This window comes from Musca domestica, unplaced genomic scaffold (assembly GCF_030504385.1).
Source record: "Musca domestica strain aabys unplaced genomic scaffold, Musca_domestica.polishedcontigs.V.1.1 6, whole genome shotgun sequence".
NCBI lineage: Eukaryota > Metazoa > Arthropoda > Insecta > Diptera > Muscidae > Musca > Musca domestica.
In genome coordinates, this window is record NW_026712363.1 from 8,108,461 (window position 1) to 8,124,739 (window position 16,279).

The 16,279-nt window shown below is 34.5% G+C and overlaps 1 protein-coding gene across 12 annotated transcripts in view; it reads left to right on the forward strand.

Annotated features, from left to right (window-relative positions):
• Nucleotides 1-16,279, forward strand: part of LOC101891514 (uncharacterized) — a 222,485-nt gene that overhangs the window by 126,922 nt on the left and 79,284 nt on the right. For 7 of the 12 annotated variants that reach the window (XM_005178506.3, XM_020035086.2, XM_005178505.3 and 4 more), the window contains 6 exons: nucleotides 413-1,927; nucleotides 4,126-4,146; nucleotides 6,654-6,742; nucleotides 9,333-9,407; nucleotides 13,633-13,697; nucleotides 13,777-13,997. In XM_005178506.3, the coding sequence (XP_005178563.1) occupies nucleotides 426-1,927; nucleotides 4,126-4,146; nucleotides 6,654-6,742; nucleotides 9,333-9,407; nucleotides 13,633-13,697; nucleotides 13,777-13,997 (1,973 nt within the window). In that variant the 5' untranslated portion in view covers nucleotides 413-425. The remainder of the gene's footprint in view (nucleotides 1-412; nucleotides 1,928-4,125; nucleotides 4,147-6,653; nucleotides 6,743-9,332; nucleotides 9,408-13,632; nucleotides 13,698-13,776; nucleotides 13,998-16,279) is intronic. The other 5 variants (XM_011292214.3, XM_005178510.3, XM_005178511.3 and 2 more) reach the window with 3 other exon arrangements.

The window sequence follows — 16,279 nt, forward strand, 5'->3', positions numbered from 1 at the left end:
AGATACCAATCCGTTGGACTATTGTTTCTGAAGTATTTTTGAAGGCCATAATTCGCGCCAAAGGTGACCAGTTCTAAACTTATTCTAAAATTTGATGCTATTTCCGAAATTTTTTGCTTCCATTCAATAAAATTTAAAAAAGATATAAAAATGATGGCGTTTGACTTTGCTGCAGTTTTTTGTCTCACCCTTTACATTCTCATTCGCGAAGCAACTTAATATCAAAATATTGTTGTTGGCTAACGGACGATTGCGTAATCATTTCAATCAAATCCGCATTTTCCCCTATAACCGCAAAAACAATTCCTTTCAGCTGTCAAATAATTACTTCAAATTAACAATTTGTCTAAAACTTGAATCTAAACCGTACAGCTTTCGATTTTACATTCTTTGTTTATTTATTTTCTTTCAGATTGCAAAATAACATGGGCTGTTCCTTTGAAACAGCCATACAGACTAGTGGGATAAATGAAACATTTGATACTGCATGCCTAGCAACGATAGTGGAGCCAGCGTTTAGAACACGAAACTTTTACGCAAGAGAATCAACAACAGCACTTGTTCCGGGCAATAATAATTGCATTACTCACAACAACAAGAACAACAACAACAGCAGTAGTTATAACACTAAGAACAACAGCATTTGCAACCACTACAACCCAAAACAGGATAAAACTAACGACGACTGCCAACTGCAACAAAAACCAGCTAAAGCCAAAAAGACTACCACCACCAACAACAATATCACATCAACAATAACAACAACAGCAACAAACGTTAAAGATACCAATAGTAGCAGCAACAACAATAGTCGAGACGAATTTAAAGGCAAGACCAACTTTTACAGTTTGGAAGTCAAGGAAAACATAAATAACAACTGTAGAAGTCGCTCGCCGAATTTTCTGCCGGTTCAAGAAAGAGAAACACTTCCAGAGTCGTGTCCCAGCTGTTATCCACTCGCCTGCCACAATAGAATTTGCTGTCGTCAACAGAGCTTGTTTGTGTCCGAAATTGCCACGCAGCCGAGATATTGTTTTGACTATCTCAGCTGCAATTGTTGCAACAACAACGTCAACAATTGCAACTGCAAGTGCCCTTGCCCCGGTCTGGTGTCGTCCTTCGTCTGCCAGAAACACAAAAACACGTTTCGCAATGAATGCCATGACAAGAAATATGCATACCTGGACAGAACCCCCGATTCCATGTCCCAGCAACTGGATTCGTGCAACAACAGCAGTTCGATGGAGGGAAAATGTTGGCAAAACACTGTGTCTCATGCCAGTGTGGCCCTAACATCGAATGCTCTCGATTTAAAGAACTCCTTAACTGAAGCAATTGGCAATTGTGCAGCTATGGTGGAAACATTGATGCGTACCACTGACGAGCAATGTCGGAAGCATTGCGCAGCTTTCGAGCAATGTAGCTCCATGAACAGCAACCACATTAACAACAACACCAACAACAATAATAAGTCTGAGCCATATAGGGGCTACTGTCAGCGCAAACAAGGATCACAGCCCGAACACATCCCTTACACTTCAACGAATTCCTCCCGCTCTCTTCATGATGCCATCAGCTCAAAATATCATCCTCATCACCACCACCACCACCAGCAATGTACTCGCCAGCAACAGTGCGGCAGCAGTAACAACAATAACAAAGTTAGCATTGCAAACATCTGCAGTAACGCATCCAACAGCCGAAGCAGTTGTAGCAACTGTCATGCCGCCTCACCAGCCTCGAGGGCGTCAACTCAAACCGCAGCCTTCAATTACATTGGCCACAATTACTACCACTTTTTGCGCAATTCGATTAACTTTTATACCGCCTACACGGCCAGCATCATATTGGTGTTGTGCTACCTGACTACCACCACATCCGCTGCCACACCCAAGTCGGACGCCACATCCTTGGACAAGCATCCCATGTAAGTTATTTCCGTCATGACACCCACTAGCGCATCATAGAAGGCAAACCGAATAGCTGGTACATTAGGTTGTATTGGAAATAGCTGAAGATTCTTATCTGCTTACAAATAGATATAGAGGTTGAATCCATTTCTTCTTAATTGCACATAAAGTTTAGTAGTTTAGTTATATTCATTTTCTGTATGACTAAGATCACTGAGGCATGAGACATAGGCAAATTGCAACAAAAAAAATTGTAGGAAAAACTCAGCCAATGACACATAAGTATCCTAAATTATGGGGGTAAGATCCCCCTCTTTTCCACATTTCTTAAAATTTGCTGATTAAGATTCCTTGAAATCCTGACATTTCAGATACATACATTTAAAAAAATCACCAACATATGTAATCCGCCTTAATAAGGCAAAACTCAAAAAAATAATTATTTTGGTCGAAGTTTTTACAAATTTTATTTAATTTTTCAAGGAAGCTCTTATATACAGATATTTCTTCGATTTAAGTTGTTGAGAGGGGTTAAAAATTCTTTCCAATGGCCATGAAGTATTTAGGGAGATTTTGGCTTAGATTGCCAGCAAAGAAAGGTGAAAAGACGGGTACAACAATAAACGTTTATATTGGGAATATATGTGAATGAATTCGAATATCTTAAGAGAGGTTATAGTTTGGAATCAGAAGGAATTTCGAGTAGGATATATTAATTCCTTTCGATTTCATATAGCTGCTCTAAGCCATAATACCCATTCAAAAATGATTATGGTTGGTATTACATAATTTCCCAATATAAACCTTTATTTTTGGCCGGTGGCTCTACTGTATCATATCATATATCATCATTTAGTTGTCCCCGTCCAACTTTTAAACTTTAATTAAGAACATTTTGGTCTTCGACATCACCCGCCTAACACGAGGTTTTGTAGGAAAATTTTACGTTACGGCCTTATCCCCAAAAATGTGTTTTCAATATTCATGAATTGAAAGCGTTAAGGTCAGATTTAGACAAATGATGGTTTCCGAGATCTATAGTAGAATTTAGGGAGAATATTTTGGCTTTTTACTCCTGTTGGTGGCTCTAATTAAAATTAAGACCAAAGTAATCCTCATATCAGTATAATTACCAATTACGCTATCTACCTTAAAAATTCAAGTATTTCAAGAAATCTTAATCCGAAAATTAAAAAAAAACACGTTACTTTGTTATGCAAACTTTTATGGCGCCGCTATACATGCATTTCATTTTGATGCCCTCTACTATTGTATAGAGGGTGTATTCAGTTTGTCATTCCGTTTGTAACACCTCGAAATATACATAGTCCCCATATAACTGTACCGGCAGCTTTAAGGCGTTTCACGCCTCTAAATTGGCAGTTTGTGTTTCCAGTATGTAGGCAACATTCATGCAGTGATAGTTGTTTCAAATTTGGTACTTGGAGAGCACAAAAGGCATTTTTTGCAGATAATTGGCAATACAGGTCCATACTTTCGTATAGCTCCAAAATAACTGGAGGTACCATTATATGGGGGTGTTACCAATATAGCCCATTTTCAATTTCATTCAGCCTGCAAAAATATTAACTTTGGTGGCAATTTTCAAAGTCTTAGATTAAACAATATGGGCTCTTTCATGACTTCAACAGACAGACGGACGGAGACAGACGGACATCGCTATATCGCCTTATAATTTTATTCTGAATAGGAATATATATAAAACTTTTGGGATCTCCGACGAATATTACGAGGCATTGAAAATGAAATGACAATATACCCTCTATTATATGATGGAGCATATTAACATTGAAACAGATTTCAAAATTAATGTCTAAATGGTTTAACACGTTATGAAACATTAACTGCAAACAAAGGAAAAGCGAAAAGAAAGCACACAACTATTCACTTATTTCCACTACAACCTAATTTGAATCAACACAGTATTAAACGATTGGATAATTTTTCCAACTCCCTTATTTAATATGAAAAAGAAAAAACAATATATGCATATTTTCCCCTGTCGTTCATAAGATAATATCTCCCGGAGCACTCAACTACAATATATCCTAAAATATTAAAACTTTTGTTTTGATCTTAATTTTGTCTATTATGTTAAAAATGTGTTCATTTTCTTATCATTTAATTTATTTTTAATACACTACTTAAAATTGAACATCTATTATAATTTATTTTCTTTGCATTATAATTTCAGTAAAGGCATCGATTGGTCGAAGTAAGTGCACTTCACAGGTTCCAGAACTTAATTCAGTTTCTACAAATTATTTATTTTTCATTTTGTGATTGGCTGTACACAGACGCATGTAACTTGCTAATATAAATTTAAATTTATTTGTAAACATTTGACAACGAATCTAACTTGTCTGACTTAACGGCTATATTAATAATATACATTAATAAATGTAAAAATGTGGGTATATATGTTCGAAATATAATTTAATATAAAAGTTGGTTGTGTTCGACAGTATGATCCGTTGTCTGTGATTTTTTGTTTCATAGTTTAGTCTTCACGATTAACACTTGCAAAAATTTGCTTTACATCACACTTACACTCATTAATTATCCAAAAAAAAAAATATGCTAAACATAAGCTACGATGATTTAGAATCAAATCTAAACTAGACATTTAGATTTACTCTGACGATTACTTTAATTATATAACTAGGCTGTATCATTAGATATAAAACGAAACTCATATATTTGATTAATTTTTCCCAACACTCTTAAAAAAATAAAAATAAATTGACTCATTTACATTTAATCAAATGGGGCCGATGGCACGTTTTTGAAGCATTTTCAAAACCTCGAACAGCAGAAAATTAGAATCTGGCAACAACTCAGGGCCTTATGAATGTAATTTAAGATTCTAATTAAAAATTAAAACTATTGTTATTGTTAGTATAAGTAAATATTTTCCACTGGGGTCATTTGGAGTAGAACTTTCGGTATTGGGGCGTATTAGGCAAATAATATACATGTGATGGCAGGAAATAAAGTGTTCTATTACATTATTAAACAAGTAAGCAAAGACTATAGTCGTGCGGGGCCGACCATGTGATACCCCACAACACTACAATATATTCGAGGTCCCCTTATGTCCAAATCCCTTTTTGAAGATTTCGTTTTTGAAATAAAGTTAAAAATAAGGTCCGTGTCGATTCGTTTTCAACGGTGGCTTATAAAGCGACTACAAAATTAAATGCATATCTTAAGAACAATATGTTTTCATTCGGACCCTAACCCTACCTCCATGCAAAATTTCGTATGGATCGGACGATAATTGCGCCATGCATATAATATCCACAAAAAGTAGTGTTGTGAGGTGTAAAAATTTAGAAAATTTACAATTCCAAAAAATTCAAAATTGAAAAAATCGCATGCGATAAACAATATGACAAAAATTGAAAAAATAGAACAAAAGATATTCACTTTTTTATTGGTATATTTTTCTGCGATTTTCTTAGATTTCATCCTTTTTTGGCAAGAGACCATTCCGAATTGATGGGAATTGTGAAAATCGGCCCAGCGGTTCTTGACTTATAAGCAGAATAAATAAGAACAAATCTTTTACATATATACTTATATTGTATTGTCCAATTTCTTGGATATTAGCACCATTGTAATGGTCAGAAGTGATTTTTCAATGTATTCGTGATCTGGCTGGGATTAAAAAAATTCGCGGTTTAGTGGAAATTTTCCTGTTTTCTTTCATAAAAATTAGGGTCTATTTTTACCCAAATTGGTAGGCTTCTGCCCTGCCTTAAAATCTAACACCATGTAAATTTCCGCGTCGATTGGTTCATAATTGTGTCATATATAGCAACTTCAAAATCAGGAAATTTTTCAGTTTTTGCTCCATTTCGACCCCTTAATATTGTGCGATTATCTCCAAAAACAATAGGGTTCTATTCTGACCCCAACCCCAGCTCCATTTTCAATTTCGTGAGGATCTGGTCATAATTGCTACCTGTAGCTTGATTACAAATTAATATGGACAGACGGACGGACGGAGTTGTAGGGTATAAAAAATATGATATGATGATATTACAATATAAGGCAAATCGGACGAAGATATATATGGAATATGGAATATGGAAAAAACGTGGACAGACAGTGTTCCCTAACAACACATGGATCCATTATAGAAAATAAATATCGAATTTTAAACGGATGCGTTGGCAAAAATCGTTATGTGGGGGCTTTAGGAAATCAGGATCCTATATAGTCAATTGTTTGCTACAGTGGTTAGTATTTATTGTAAACATCAACAATCAAATTTGAAACAATTTCGTTGGCGTGCCGTCATATGGGGACTATGCGAGAACTCGGTTCTATATGGACAATATTTTGCCACGGGAGGTACAATCTATTACGATCTCTAAGTACCGATTAGAAAAAAATCCGTTAGAAAATGTAGCTTAAATGGACAAAATATCGAATATCGGGATGTACCGTTATATGGACACTATACGGATTATTTTAGGTTATTTTCGTATAGAAATTGTCATCTTCTAATAAAAATAATGTATAAAAATTCAAGTAAACGCGTGTAATTTTTCAAAAACTTCTAGTCAAACCTTTCTTTTTTTATTTTTCATTCATCACCTCATTGTGCCGTTCACATTCGTTCTTGCTTATTTTTAGTGTTTCGCTCCGATTTGGTATTAATTTAGATATAAACTATGTTCCATACTTGTATTTTTTTTTTAACTTCAATTTCAGATTTGATGAATCGAGTTCGGATAAGGAAATTCTGGATTTACTTCTGGAACAGAAACGCTATGACAAACGATTACTGCCGCCAGTTCATGGTAAGTTAATGCCAATGGAAAAGTGGCAACCAAACGATTCTTAGTGCCACTTAATGACACACATACACAACAAGCGACACACATATTTAGAGACATATATATATATATATACAAACACTAATACAGACACAAACTTAAACACAAATCCGTAACAATGTGGCAAAAACGGTTTGAGAAAGTCATTTAGTTAAGTACTTTCTGTAGATGTAGTTGTTTGTAGACATAATAATTTAAACTAAAAATGCCTGTTTTTGTTGCTTTTGCTTGATTCCGATATTTAATATAAGTACAATTGTTATATGCTAGTAGCTGCTGGCGTCAATTAATAACACTGGGCAACATGAAAATCTTTCCCAGAACGAACCGGAAGTGAATGTGAGGCAAGTTCGAAGAAGGGAAATTATAGAGTTTTGGACAAAATATACATTTTCATATTTTAGGTAATACGAAAAATAAAATGTTTTTGTTAGACAATTCGAATTTTGCTCTTAAATAAAATATTTTACAAATGAAATGTCCTATCGTATTTCTAGTTAGTCCTGTATCGAAAAAATTTCATTTTTGAACATATGTTGCCCAGTGTATTATGATCTTTATCCAGCGCTGCCTTGTTTTATTTATAAATTTGTTGTTGATTTTTTCTATTTCGATTTCTTTATCCTTGTCACTGCATAGAGCGGTTCGAGACTGTGCCACTGCCACTTTATTTTATTGCCAACCAAAGGCACAGACAATTGGGTAAAACATAATGGCTGATGGTTGCATTAAAATAAATTGTCCGGATAGACTTGCAGCGCATTCAATAGTAATAATTGCTACTAACTACAACAACATCACGAACCATAAAACTGAAGACGACAACAGAAACAACAAACCAACAACTTAATTGAATTGAAATTTATGTACACGTACAAATTAAATGTGCATCGAAATCGAAATTGCGTTTGCACTCGTGTTGCAAGTCTAATTTGAAGATGGAAAACTAAAGCACAAGGGGATTTCTTTCGTATTTTTCCGGAAATTTGGATGAAATTTAGGATAGTTTAAATATGGTTTTTAACAATTTGGAGACAATTGGACAGCAATTGCTGAATTAAACTGTTATTTTTTTTCGTATTCGGATTTAATGGTATATTTGGAAAGGCAGGAAAGGTGCAAAATTCTCTAGTTTGGTTCTTAAATATGACCCGTAGAGCAACTGCAAAATCTGGAAAAAAATAATTTTTTGTATATTTGAAACACTAAATATACATCTTCAAAATAATAGGCTTCTACTGTGAACCTAACGATAATTGCGACCTGAATATAACACCGTCTACACATAGTGTTGTAGGGGTAAAAAATTATTAAAAAATGTACAAATCAAAATTGTAAGTCAAATATGAAAAAATCGCATGCGATAAAATTTTAAAAAAAAAATGTTCACTATTTGTAGGCAAATTTTTTGTGCGATTTTCTAAGATTTTATCTTTTTCTGGAAAGAAGCCATTCCGAATTGGTGAGAATTATCCAAATCAGTCCAGCGGTTCTTGACTTATAAGCGGAAAAACTAACATTTATTTCTTGAACATATATATTGTACCTATATGGCAATTTCCGATATCTTCGCTATCAGCAACACTGTAAAGGTCAGAAGGGGCTCATTAGCGTATTTGTGATTTCGCCGCTATTAAAAATATTCGCGGTTTAGTGGAAATTTTCGTATTTATACCGTACAACACTATGTATTAATTTGTAATCAAGCTACAGGTTACAATTTTGGCCCGATCCTCACAAAAATTGAAAATGGGTCGGAATAAAAGCCTATTGTTTTTGGAGATGATCGCAAAATATTTAGGGGTTGAAATGGGCCAAAAAGTAGAAAATGTTCCTGATTTTGCAGTTGCTCTATAGACCACAATTATAACCCAACCGACGTGATAATTTGTATGGAGTTTGAGTTTTGGACTAAGCAATTTGGGCGGCCATCGGACAATATTTAGCGGGTAAAAAAGACCCTAAATTTTACGTAAGAAAATACGAAAATGTCCACTAAACCGCGAATATTTTTAATCCCAGCCAAATCTCAAAGTCACAAAGGTCACTTCTGACCATTAAAGTGAAGCTAAGAAATCGGATTTACAGCACAATAGGTACAATATTTCTGCGCACTAAAAATTTACCTAAAAAATCAAGATCAAATTTTGGTGCGTTTAATAATTTGGAATAAATAATACAATATTTAAGTAATTAATGATGATTATACCTTAAATTTCATAATGGTTGTGAAAACCGAAATCTAGCTTACACTGTCCAAACATCTAATACAATTGTCTCCAAATTTTAGAATTCTGAAGAAGATTTTTTTAATATGAACCATAAAAGATGTCCAATTCATGTATATCACAAATATGTTCAATGTTTTAAATGTTTCAGTTGTAGCAAGCATTTCAATGATTTTTTCAAAAGGTCACAATTAAAATCGAAAATTAATTAAACATGTGTGGAAAACAAAAACTGAATCCATGAACAGCACCTATGTTGAGATGTTTGTTATGCTTTTTCAATCCGTCAATTTGCTCCAGATATTCAAAATACTCCCTTTTTCCAGATGAAGACTTTTGCTGTGGATTGTCATCACCTGACATGGCTACTGAACAAAATTCAAGGAGGCCACATAAGCGCGGTTCGTTTGACATTATCATATTTATCCTTCTTTTATGTTATCTATCCAATTCTAAAAAAACATACACACATATTTAAAATGTGAAAGAAAATAATGAAGTACTTATCGCCTATTGTAAATAAAATATAATTTAATTATTTTTCTGTACAAATAATTAATTCACACAATGACGTAAGCACAGCCAATGAAAAATTATTCCACTCTTGAAAAATATCAATACGTACAACAATTGACTTAGAAATGGCAAATGTCTGTAGGAAAATGTCCTCACAAATTAAAAAAAGCATCAGGACATTACAGATAGAATTTTTCCAAACGTTTAATAAAGTTAATTCACTAAATTTTAGTTTCTTTATTTATGATGTACTAGCTGGCCCGGTCCGCGTTGCCGGCCCTTACTTTTAGTCTTTAATGCATATTTTTTAAGCATTATAGAATTATGAAAGCGGCAAAATTTTTATTATAAGTAAAATAACTCCATAGTAATTTCTAAATAGAAATAAACATTCATGGGAAAAATTATAATAGATAATAATCTACCGTCGGTTTTAGATATTTTGAATAGCCTGATCTTATTTTTCAGCCTAAGGCTATAATTGAGTGTTAAAAACCTGTATGATATAGAACTTCTATAATAGCCCCATGTGAAAACTCAGCTAAATTTTTGGTATTTAATTTCCAATGTTAAGAATACCGTGCTGCGTGGTATTTAGTTTTGTCCACCTCATAATTGAGGGCGGAATGATTTCAAAATACATCCATTACCGTGAAATATTAATTAATTTATTTTTGTCATATAAATTGTGAGTTGGAGAACCCATAAAGTCCATATTTTTCATCATAGTATAATTCAATAACGAACAAAAAAATTAATATTCGTGATTTTTTCATGTTTCTGCCACAATTTGATATTTCGGAGTTTATGGCATGTAGATGTTAATCCCACATCTACGTTCCCAACCAATATTCTCTTGGGAGTTTCAAATTCAATAGTATATCAAATTTTCTTTTCTGACCAAACATTGGTTAGGAAAGCGGATTTGTGGGTACACTAATGTGAGAACTATACTCGAATAAATGCCTATGTGGACAATTATCTGAGGGACGATTCTCTACCCCAGAGTTGCCTAAATACAATTTTTTAGCCAAATCAATTGATGAATGTGGTCAAGACCAAGATGGACTCTACTCCGAAAATTGAAAATATTATGAGAAGAGGTTTTTTACACCCTTAGAAACAAAGATGCCAAATAAAGGCCTAAAGATGAAAAAAATGTCGAAGACCCCGAACATGGCTTAAATTATATGATGGTTATACCAAAACATGATCATATTTTGCTAGGATGGTTTCTTATCAAATTAAAATGAGTGTGAGAAAAATGTGGTTAAAATGTAAACAATACTTGAAATAGGGTTGTACCCTTATCCGGGGGTCATATATCATGACCTGCAAAAGCGATTTAAGACATCTTGAAAGTTTAGGAACTATTTCTTTCTTTTTTCCAAAATGTCCAATTCGCTCTACCATTTTGCACCCTTTATATTCGGTATTTCACTGACTGCAGTTCCAATGAATTGCATTTTGAGTTCTCATTGGGCGGATTATTGCCACTCATTTTATTTTAAATATTATTCATTCAGATTTCAAGGCAATAAAAAATGTTCACTTCAATATAGTATGTCAAATTGAAAAAAATCACACCAAAAATAAATTTTTTATTAATATTTTTATTGGATACCATTCCATTGACAATTCATACAGTCAAGCCGTTCTTTAGTTATACCTTATGTAATTTTTTCCCCGATTTGAGAATTTTTGCAATGAGATCTCTTTTTTCAAGATTTTTAGAAATTTTGACTTAAATTTGGTGTGACCGCGTTAAATTATTTCGATAACATCTATTTCGTTTCGCCACCACATAATTTGGTACTGCACTTCAATGTAACCCGGCTTCTATTTCAGTTCTCAAGAAATCGAGTCAAAATAAATTGGTATTAATATTCGAATCAAAAAAAAAAAAAAAAAAATATTATAAAAAAAACACTACAAATGTACATTCGAAAAAAGTAAGTCAAAATAGAAAAAAAAACATACAAAATAAAACATTACGATTGTACATTTCAGAAGTCAAAATGAAAATGTTAATATATCACATTTTTACGCGATTTTTTTGAATATTATCCTTTTCGGAAAAGAGACAATTCAGAATTTGTATGAATCGTTAAAATCAGATCAGCGGTTCTTGAGTTATAAGCGTAGTAACTAACACAACTTACATTTATATATATAGATAATTTATTTGCGAGGGTTGCTATTTATATTTCCAAAAGAAACCTAAGAGCTATAGAATTTTGGTTACAATGTCCAATCAGGTTTTGACGCCAAAATCGAGGACATTTCTATCTCCATATTTTGAATATAATTATTTCTTAAGTGACTTTGAACTAGCTATAAAATAGCAATGCAGAAGGCAATTGAAATTTACGAAATATTCTTTATCTGAATATACAGGGTGAGATAAAAAAACTGAAACAAATCAACCTCCATAATTTTGACATTTTTTGACATTTATTGAATGAAAGCAAAAAATGTCGGAAATAGCATCAAATTTTAGAATAAAATTAGATTTATTGGAATTGGTCTCCTTTGACATGACTTATGGCCTTCAAACGGCCAATGAAACCATCACACGCTGCTCGAATGTTGCTCTGCCGTATTTTGACCCGTTCCCGCTTGCTATCGACGATCGACACTTCGGCATTTTTTAGTGCCAACCTTGCTTTTCAAAATACTCCAGACACAATAGTCCAACGGATTGGTATCCGGAGATTTTGGTGGCCATTGTGCGTTGAAAATGAAGCGAGAAACCTCATTTTGTAACCAGTGATGGGTGGCGCACTCTGGGTGCGATGGTGCTGAATCCTGTTGGAATGTCCAAGGTCTGCGGCCAAAATGTTTGCGTGTCCAAGGCTTTAATACATCTTCCCGAAAATGTTCGCGATAGTATTCGGCATTTATTCTGATACCAGGGTCGACTAGTGCGAGCGGGGAGCGATCATCGGCTGTTATGGAGGCCCACACCATCATCATGGCCTGCGCTTGAGTTCTGGTGGCCAAACGAAGGTGCACATTTTCAGCTGACCTCTTTGGCAAGTAAACACGATCATTTTTTTTGTTTACAAACTGCTTTACAACGAATGTTTTCTCATCGGAGAAAACCAAATTCGGCTGTTTCCCACTTTCCTTCAAGCGAAGCAACTTTCTAGCTCTTTTGAGTCTATTTCCTTTCTGATGTGGTGTAAGTTCTTGCACTTTTTGGAACTCATTTTTCAATATTTGCCGAATGGAATATTGCGATATGTTCAGCTCGCGAGCCATTTTTCGGCCACTGCGACGCGGGTTTCGATCAAGTCGCTTCTTTACTTTTCGAACCATTTCTGCTAATCTTGCTGCTTTTTCCGCCCACTTCTTTGAAGTCAGTGTCACGGTAACGAGCTATGGTACGAGAAACACAAGATACCAATCCAATTGCTGACCACACACCGAAACGACTTGGAGACTAAATATCTGTATCAATGGAATAAACTACCTTAAGCATTTATTTGAACGTATATTAAGTTTATCATTGGTTTATTATGCGTTTAGGAAAGTGCGCAGGAGAAAAAAATGAAAAGTTTTTGTGAGAGCCATGGAATATATTAAAGTCGTATTAATCTTTTCCACCTCCTAAGAAGCATAAAATCTTAGAGACGATTAAAATTGTGAGAAAAATATTTACCGAAAAAAAGTTGATGAATTATTCCCTTTCTCAAATGTGACTCCACAGTCCTGATGCGAATTTTTTCGATAGTCATTTATCTTCAATGTCGTCCAAATCTCGATATATAAATCGTAACCCTCGTAATTTCTCTCGTTATTTAGTTGTGATTTATTCCTCATTATTTTATTTTCGGTATCAATTTTATGTTGAATTTTATTTTCGTGTTCGTGGCCATCCACAGCATTAATCTGTGTTTCGCTATATTTTTATATTTCCCTTTTTTATCTACATTTCTATCCCGCTTGCGTTGTTGTCTTTCATGTCACTCTCTTGTTTTGGACTTTTATTTATCCTTCTACTTAATTTAATGTGCCTTTTAGCTACTGGCCGTACTGATTTTCAATTAATTAAAAAATATTTATTTTCTTTTTCTCCCTCTCTTTCCCCCCAAATACTGCCTCTAGGTACACTGAATGTTAATGTGACCGTGCTGCTGCTTAGTTTGGCTTCCCCGGATGAAAGTAGTCTGGTAATTTCTCACTTACTTGTCTTGTGTTTAAATTTAAATTAATTAGAGATTAACACTGTTCCGTTCTCTCTTTCTGCAGAAATACGAAGTGGAGTTTCTCCTGAATCAGTTCTGGGTGGATCCTCGTCTGCAGTATGGCAACAAGTCGCACTACGACTTTCTGAATGCATTGCATCATCACGACAGCATCTGGACGCCGGACACTTACTTTAGTATGCATGGTGATTTTAAGGATCCTATTATACCAATGCATTTCGCTTTAAGAATTTTCCGGAACGGGACCATTATGTACTCAATGAGGTGTGTATGGATGTCATTAAACATTATCTTTTGTGTCTCTTTCTGTGTGCTTGTTTGTTTCTTTTGGATGTATCCTTTTCATGAATATGTATTCGTAAATGTGCCGTGGAAGTCTGACCACCGCGCATAACCTGATTTGGTCAGTAGCTGGAACTGTTTTATTTTTCGAATGAGTGCAAATGAATGCCATCGTTTCCAGACACATTATGTTTGTATGTGTGTGTGTGAATCGTAGCCACTAGTATTTTACTCTTTTTTGTGACGTAGAGCTTTTTCTGTATGCAAATGATGCTAGAATATTAATTTCCATGCATACGTTTGGAAAGCAAGTATAATTTTCCCCTGCCAAGTGTCCATGGAGGACATCAACATTAGCATCAGTTCTTACAGTATCACGAAAATAGGAGGCACCAGTGTTTTGCATAACAAATAATTTTATTGTTTACCGATAAAAGACTTAAAATAAAAAAATTAAATTAAATCACAAGAATCTAAATATAGTCGAGTTCCAAAGCCTGCAATATAGAACTACGACTTTTAGACAAAATCAAGAGAACACAAATACGGTGTTCTCATTCACAACTTTTTAATAATTTGGCCATCTAATTTTTACCTTTTTACTAGTTTTTCGTCTCCGTACTTTGTGGCCAAAGCAGTACTCTCAGAGCGAATTTAAGGAATCTCAATTTTGCATTTTATAGCTGTGGATGACTTAATTACCAAAGCGGATGAAACATAGATGTGCGAGCTATAGCTATATATGAACCTATTTTTTAAATTTGACATATTTGCTTCTAGGTCGAATTCGGTTGTATGTGCTAAAGTCCATCTAATTTGGGATTATATTACAAATATAGCGTACAATAAAATTAAAATCGGACAAAGATATATATTTTATAATCTTAACTTCATCATTATCAATGATCATTGATGGTATACGTCAGTTATTACAAATTTGCAGCAACAACTTCAAAAACATACGCTGGAAAAAGTGGCAAAAATTATTCGAATATAGGGGGATATTGTTTTATGCGGACGGTGTCAAAACTTGGGCCTATATGGACAGTTCTCCGAAAGAATGTTTCCAATATACTGGAAATACTAATTGCCAATTAACATTTATTAACCAACTTAGTTGCGTCCAGAGATCTGGCTCTAGCCGTGCCACCGTTCTGCACTTTTTTGACTTTTTACATGACTGTAATATTTTGAGATTCTAGCGAGATGCTAGAATTCTTCCCTGTCGTGTCGATTGGCTTCAATTTTGTGATCAGAAATTTTTTTCTGTTTTTGGTTCATTTGAACCGCTAAAAATTTTGCAATCACCTTCCAAAAGCAAGAGACCCCTCCGTATCTCCAAATTAAGACTCATCTATATGATTTACTTGTCTACGATATTTGGCTATAATTGTTAACGAAATCAGCATAAAAAAGCCAGAAGTTTGCCTTTTGTGTATTTCGGATATAGCCTGTAAGTAATGCTGGTATTTTTTCACACAAAAGTAGTGGTCAATCCTACTCGCTGTCCTAAACTCTAACTTCATGCGACACTTCGTGTAGTTTGGTTTCTATTTGTGAACTCTTTAACTTTTTAGTTGTTGGTCCATTTCAACCCCTAAATATATTGCGGACATCTTTAAAAATAATAGGCCTAGCCCTTCTGATCCTAACCCTACCCTTGAGAAAATTTTCGTGAGGATCGGGCCATAATTGCAATTTGTATATAAAAGCCCCATCCTGTGTGTAAAGTGAAAAATATAACAAACAAGTAAGCAAAGGCTATAGTCGTGCGGGGCCCACCATGTGATACCCTACAACACTACAATATGTTAGAAGCCCCATATTTCCAAATCCATTTTGGAATATTTCGCTTTTGAAATCATGTCACGAAGCACTGTCCAGATATTATCCTTAGCATTTTGACCAGGGACATTTGCCCAATATTTACGCACTCTGCCGTGCTGATAGTTTTTGTTAAATGCGATCATCTCCAAAAGGAAGAGGCCCCTCTGTATCTCCAAATTTGTATGTAATGTTGCTATTTTTTCACACAACTTAGTAGTCCATTCTACCCGCTGTCCTAAACTCTAACTTCTTGCGGGATTTCGTCCTTTGGTGTCTATTTGTAACCTTTATAACGGCTGCAAAATCAGGAACATATTTTGTTGGTCCATTTCAACCCCTAATATAGTGCGGACATCTTTGAAAACAATAGACCAGCCCTTCTGAGCCTAACCCCTTCGTGAGGATCGGTCAATATTTGCAATCTGTATATAATAACC